This window comes from Pristiophorus japonicus, chromosome 7 (genome assembly GCF_044704955.1).
Source record: "Pristiophorus japonicus isolate sPriJap1 chromosome 7, sPriJap1.hap1, whole genome shotgun sequence".
NCBI classification, from domain to species: domain Eukaryota; kingdom Metazoa; phylum Chordata; class Chondrichthyes; family Pristiophoridae; genus Pristiophorus; species Pristiophorus japonicus.
The window spans coordinates 32,970,968-32,978,174 of record NC_091983.1 but is presented as its reverse complement, the minus strand read 5'-3'; the positions used below and the strand labels follow the sequence as shown (position 1 = coordinate 32,978,174).

The 7,207-nt window shown below is 38.7% G+C and overlaps 1 protein-coding gene across 1 annotated transcript in view; it reads right to left on the bottom strand.

The window, feature by feature from the left end:
* Window positions 1–1,806: 1,806 nt before the first annotated feature.
* The window catches only part of LOC139267104 (chorion-specific transcription factor GCMa-like), a 28,052-nt gene continuing 22,651 nt past the window's right edge, over window positions 1,807–7,207 (bottom strand). Inside the window, exons 4-5 of the mRNA XM_070884906.1 lie at window positions 4,887–5,009; window positions 1,807–2,400 (exon numbers count right to left, since the gene is read on the bottom strand). Of these exons, the coding sequence (XP_070741007.1) occupies window positions 1,807–2,400; window positions 4,887–5,009 (717 nt within the window). The remainder of the gene's footprint in view (window positions 2,401–4,886; window positions 5,010–7,207) is intronic.

The following is a 7,207-nucleotide window of genomic DNA, read 5'->3' as shown; positions in this document are numbered from 1 at the left end:
ACAAGGGTAAAGACGTCTTACTGCAATTATATCGGGTCCTGGTAAGACCACACCTGGAGTACTGTGTACAGTATTGGTCTCCTTACCTAAGGAAGGATATACTTGCCATTGAGCGAGTGCAACAAAGGTTCGCCAGACTGATTCCTGGGATGGAGGGATTGCCCGACGAGGAGAGATTGAGTAGACTAGGCCTATATTCTCTAGAGTTTAGAAGAATGAGAGGTGATCTCATTGAAACATGCAACATTCTTACAGGGCTTGACAGGGTAGATGCAGGGAGAATGTTTCTTCTGGCTGAGGAGTCTAGAACCAGGGGTTGGCCATTTAGGACTGAGACGAGGAGAAACTTCTTCACTCAGAGGGTGGTGAATCTTTGGAATTTTCTACCCCAGAGGGCTGTGAAGGCTCAGTCTTTGAGTATGTTCAAGACAGACATCGATAGATTTTTGGATATTAAGGGATATGGGGATAGTGCAGGAAAGTGGAGTTGAGGTAGATCAGCCATGATCTCATTGAATGACGAAGCAGGCTCGAGGGGCCGAATGATCCACTGCTGCTCCTATTTCTTATGTTCACTTGATGGTGTTCAGCTAGTAACACAACACGTATAACTTTATCCATGTAGGTATTTTTAATGGCATCACTAACTTTTTGAACACTATTTTCAGGTTGACACTGACAGTTGATAATATTTTCATAAAATACATTGTAAAATTCAAAATTAAATGATGTAATAAAACTACACAAAGCAAAGTACCCTTAATCAAGAAAAAGCACAAAGGCAAGCATTTTTTTTTTTAAGTGGCACATCTCCCTCTTATTAGGGCGGAAAATTTAACAGAATGGCCTGTCTATTTTTGCTGTCACTGGCAATCAAAAATGACCCCTGTATTCAAACATAACATGGGTCAGGTGTAAATGATAAGAGCACTTGTGACCCCAGTAAAGAATTCCCCCAAAGGGCATCCTTTCAAATGTACTCTGTGAATACAATTTTCCAAATGTTTATTAGGTTTCTATAATGAGAATGTTCAGATAGGGATAGATATGTACTCTTGATTCTTTTTTTTTAAATATCAACCATGCAAAGGCTTGATTTAGCACTTTACCTTCTGCACAAAACAAGCTACTAAGCACTATAATGAGTTTAATTCTAAGGTAACTTGTCTGAAAAGTAGGAAACATTGTACTATTAATTCATTGCACCATGTATCCCATGTAGAAGTGACAAATGTGTAGCCATTTATTTTCACATGTAGATGAATATTGTCGCAATTTATATACATTAATGAACTGAAGGAATGAGGGATTATATTTGTAATATTGTACTAAATTTCATAGAAATTTGATCACAACACGTTTGTCAAGGTTACTGATGTGTTTCACAAAATATGGTGCAGAATGTCGTAGAGGGTAGCAGCAAAAACTCTTAGCGCAATCAGTGTTGATACGCTGCAAACATGCTACCATAGTTCTGAAACTCCTCTTGAGTTATTCTTTTCAATAGTCTTTCATATGAAGCTGCTATAATTTCACCCAATATTTACCATCAAATCTAGTGCTGAAATGTCAGCATGAATGAACCCATATTTGATTGTGACTGTTTTTGTGTTTTTCTTTAAATAACATTAAAATGTATTTTATGCTGGAGTTGATGTACAAACATATGGTTGGAATGTTAAATATCTTTCAGTTCATAGATGTTTTAGTTAAGAATCAACAGGTTACAAATATTGGGTAGAATTGGTACGTTTCTGCTCTCCACATTTTCTATAGCAGTTGATGGTGGTTGTATCTGGAGAGACCCTAAACTGGATAAATAGCAGCAGGAACATAGGTGCTGTTCTGATTTTGCAGGAACATAGCATCATATAGATAATCATTATATTCATCCAGGTTGGGCTTAGAGGTCTGGTACATGGTTTTGTTCATGTTGTTTATTGCAGTTTGTGCATTCTGTGTTGGGTCTCTGAAGTTCTTGGGACTGGCAGCTTCATTGCAAGGGTCTGAAGAACCTTGAGAATATCTAATAAAAGAGTTGCTGTAAGCAGTCTTTCCCAATGTAATTTTATTCCAGTTGGGATACTCTCCACACTCAAAATTTGTATTACAGTTTGCTCCAGGGCCACTATAATTCCCAGGATTATGGCACCCTCCACTAAATTGTGTGCATCTACCATAGAATCTGCTAATATCCATTTCACAATGCGGATCATAAAGGTAGGTGGGCTTTCCAAGGTCATGCCCATTCGTATATGATAGACATGGATTACCAGAGATGTTCTCAACTGCTACACATTCTTCCAGGTTTCCATTTACATAGAGATTAGACAAAATACTTTTTGGATTAGAGGTAAATGTTGGCTGAGATTCTTCACGTTCAGTTGCCCCTGTTATCGGCTGAACAAACAAAATATTGTTTAATAATTAACAATCTGGCATACAATTTATAACGATGATAACTTGCATTTAAATAGCATCTTCATGTAAAATAACTTCCCAAACTGCTTCACAGAGCCAAAGAGGAGAGATATTGGGAGAGGTGATGAAAAACCTGGTTAAAAAGGTAGATTTTAAGAAGGGTCTTAGGAGGAGAGGAAAGTGGAAAGACAGAGGGTTTCGGGAGGATTCCAGAGTGTGTGGCCTGGGAAGCCAAAGAGAGTGGGATTGCATAAAAGGCCAGAGTCAGACAATGGAGACTTTGGCTGGGGGGGCTACGGGAGTGTTGTTGGACTGGAGGAGGTTGCAAAGAAAGGGAGGGAGAGAGGCTATGAAGGAATTGCAGCATGAGGATGAAATTTAAATTTTGAGGTAGTGGTTGGGGGTGGTGACTGGAAACCAATATAAGTAAGCAAGGACAGAGGTGATGGGCAAGTGGGACTTGATGTGGGATAGAATACAGACAACAAAGTTTTGACTGAGTTAAAAGTTTATGATGGATGGGATACAAGAGGCTGACTAGGAGAATATTCTCCTAATCTGGTTTGGAGGTGACAAAAAAAGCATGGATAAGGTTTCAGTGACAATTGGGCTGAGGTGGGGGTGAAGGCAGGTGTTGTTAGAGGTGGAAGTAGGCAATGATTGTGATGGAGCAGACAGTCCAAACACCACCACCTCTCGCATTTCCACTGTCAATATGCCATAGATATGCTAAAACCATACTTAATGACAATGTGGAACATACTCAATCCTCAAGGGAAAACAAACAATAGTTGTTGTACTATACATGTTGGCCTTATTCTCAAATCCTCTTGTAATAAAAAGTCAAGGTGTCCTACTGCAATTATATAGGGCCCTGGTGAGGCCACACCTGGAATATTGTGTACAGTTTTGGTCTCCTTACCTAAGGAAGGATATACTTGCCATAGAGGGAGTGCAACAAAGGTTCACCAGACTGATTCCTCGAATGAGGGGATTGTCCTATGAGGAGAGATTGAGTAGACTAGTATATTCTCTAGAGTTTAGAAGAATGAGAGGTGATCTTATTGAAACATACAGGGTTAGATGTAGGGAGGATAATTCCTCTGGTTGGGGAGTCGAGAACCACGGGTCACAGTCTCAGAATAAGGGGTTGGTCATTTAGGACTGAGATTGGGAAAAATTTCTTCACTCGGAATTCTCTACCGGAGAGGACTGTGGATGTTCAGTTGTTGAGTATATTCAGGACAGACCGATATATTTTTGGATATTAAGGGATATGGGGATAGTGCAGGAGTTGAGGTAGATGATCAGCCATGATCTTATTGAATGGCCTACTCCTGCTCCGATTTCTTATGTTCTTACATGTCCAGAATCAATTAAAGTAGGCATTAAAATCATGGCAAAACCTAGCATTAAAACATACAAGAAAGGCACAATGTAATCTCAAATGTATCATACCCTGAAATGCATATCACACCATGAGCAGTAAGATTTTATCAAGAACAGCAACAATTAATATTTCCAGCATCCACAGTTCAAAAGATGCAAGATGTTTACTCTTCAAACACTTTGAGCGAGGGGGGGGGGGTGGAGGAAGAAAGAGAGAGAGAGAGAGAATGTGACTTTTATTGTACCAATATTTGAAAAAGACAAAATGTGAACAATGATTCTTTTGCAGGAAATAAAGATGCAACCCATATAATACGTTACGCAACAATGGAGAAATGACTTAGAAAATGTTGCTTCTCGGTGATGTTTTTCCTCCCACCCTAGTAACATTTAAGTGGCCCAAGATTTCAGTCTAGGACCATGCTTCCCTTGTGTATATACTTCCGGTCACCGGTATAATCCGTAGGCATTGAATCAGCTTCATCATGTATGCTAATAACGCTCAACTCCGGGACTACAACTGTACTATCCAACTACTTACATGACTTCAAGTCCCAGATCTGCAAGAACTTTCTCCAACTTAACATTGGAAAGATTGAAGCTATCATGTTAATTTCCCATCACAAACTTTGCTCCTTGTTTCATCTTCCTAATGTGCCATTTTAGTGTTCAAACACTGCTCTTTCAATGTTTCTTTGTTAGCTGTAAAATGAATGCTTTATGCTAGTAATTTTATAATCCTAGTCCCTTTGATGTAGGATCCATTTTACTGTGATACATATTGCTGTAATGATGATTGGAATTGGATTAGTGCTTTCCTTCCTGTACATTAACTGTTTTGATTGAGCTAGTTATTAAACTTTGTGGCAGGCTACTAAATGTGATTATCAGAGACTTTGATGCCCAATAAAAACAAGCAATTTTAAACCACTGCCTTGATCACAATTTCTTCACTCAAGAAACAAAGTTGTTTATATTTATCTTAGTCATTGTTGGCATAAAAATATCCTATTTATGCTGTCTGCACAGTTCCCACACCACTTGTCTGGAACAATTACTAGCAATGCACACTGTACCTGCAGTTCCCTTTTGTCTTTATAGCAACCATTTTCAGCATATGGTCTTTTTTTGTTGATTGACCTCCTTGCTTCAGCTTCTGTTTTTGTCTCCGGTCTGGGGTGATCATGTACACCTTTGGCCTGCCAAGTAAAGAAATTTAGGGCATAAAAATATGCAACAACATTGGACAAAAGGCTATATTTTAGAGGATACCTATGAATTTAGTTTCAAATGCCAAAGCACTTTCAGATATTTTGTAAATATATGGGAGAGGGGCCAATTTTTGAGTGAAAGGAATTATCTTGAACTGGCAATTTGTTCTGTTGACATTGAGCCTATGGAACTTACATTTTCCATCTTGAACTAAGCATTATTAAAGCTGGACCAATTTTCTGAATATGATGAATTAAGGAATATCTTTAACTTCTGATGAGCAGTGAAAAGTTCTAGAATATCCTAATTATTTGGTTGTTATAAAATACTAGAAATATAAATTATTTTTCCTAACCAGCCAGGATCTCCTGAAAGGATTCTAATTGAAGAATTCAAGGCTGTGGAAAACCTTTGTTGTGCAAAGGCCATTATATGATGCCAAACGTGGCCTGCACCACTGAAGACACAACCTGTCTCTTATCTATCCAAACCTCTTGAACTATATTGCATTAAATGGTATGCACTGTATCCAATGTTAGTCTGTCAAATTTGATTTGTCGAATTACATCAGCCATATTGGACAAATCAGGTGTGTACAGATAAGTCTACTATAACTGTCTAATGCTAACAATTAAGGAATTAAAGGCTGAAATCAAGTTCATCATTAAAAAGGACATCTTAGAAAAAGTTTCTAAGAACTTCATGTATAATTAATTACTTTGAAGTTCAGCGACTTGAGTACGCAAATATGGCAATCCATTTTGAGCATAGCATGATCTTTCAAAACAGTAAAAAGATAAATATAGCCAGTTAATATGTTTTAATGGTGTTGGTTAAGAGAAGAATATTGTCCAGGACACCAGTAAACATTCCGAGTAATGCCACGGGCTCTTTAACATCCATTTGGAATGGGCAAAGGAGACTTCAGCTCAATGTCACATCTGAAAGATGGCATCTCCAAGATTGCAACACTCTCTCAGTACCATGCTGGAGTATCATCCCAGATTATATACTCAAAAACTAGCGTGGAGCTGTCTAATCGGCTGTAGTGATTAAATATACTTCATCCTACAATGAATAAAATTCAAAACAATGGCCTGGAATTTTGTCACGTGCTCCTGCTCTGCCACCGTAACTTCACCAGAAATTACATGTACAAACAGTGGGGGCAGCTCTGAGGATGTTACCAACCATTTACTTATTTAGCGGTGGTGTTCTAGATATTTAGGACTTATTCACAGTGAATTTCTTTTGACATTTACTATTTTGTTAGTACAGTTCTCACCATTTAGTGTCCACGCTTATTATAGGCAGCCGCCTATGTCCGGTAACTAGAGCTAACCATTTGCCAGCACCATAGGAGTCCATTACAAAAGTGCTGCTTATAACGTTATGGATGCCGGCTAGTTCAAACAGTTCAATAAATTCTTAACATCTCATTGATCCCCTGTATTTACAGATTTAAAGAGCTCTGCTGATTTCAGGCAACGTCGGGTCTGTAAGCAACTTCAATCAGCTGTTCGTACCACATTCAAATCCAATTACCTTAATGATGCGATTCTTAGCATTGGTATTGATTTGGTGGCAATTGAGAAGCGATTGAAAAATGGAGACCTCAGGCATACTGCATGAAAGATTTTTTTTTAATCTGCATGTGAAGTTTTTTCACTCCAGAAATATGTCCTAGGGGCCAGATGAGGTTTTCAGTATGGATGTGCTGTTGGTTCCGATTGACCATGACATGCTGTTTCATTACTACAACCTATTATGGTTTTACCGTCCACTGTCTGTTGCAGGCAAATCACTTAAGTGGTGGGAACTGCTAGCAAAGCCCACAGTAAGGTGTTGGTTCCAGGAAGACAACCACTATCCCATGTTGTGTGATGTATTCTGCTGCGAATTTGGAATTGTGTTACAAGTGACATGTCCCTGTAAGACCACCAATTCCGTTGTAAACACTGAGCTCAGTCAGGGTTATTCTGGTGAGCAAAGGTTGTAAATTGGGAGGTCCTAATAAATTTTTAGCTCCAAGTCAGAAGAAATCAGTGTAAAAGATTGTTTTTTCTATTTTGTTACATAATAATTAGGAGTAGGCCACAGCCCCTCGCGCCTGCTGCGCCATTCAACAAAATCATGGCTGATCTTTGACCTCAACTTCACTTTCCTGCTCGATCCCCATAGACCT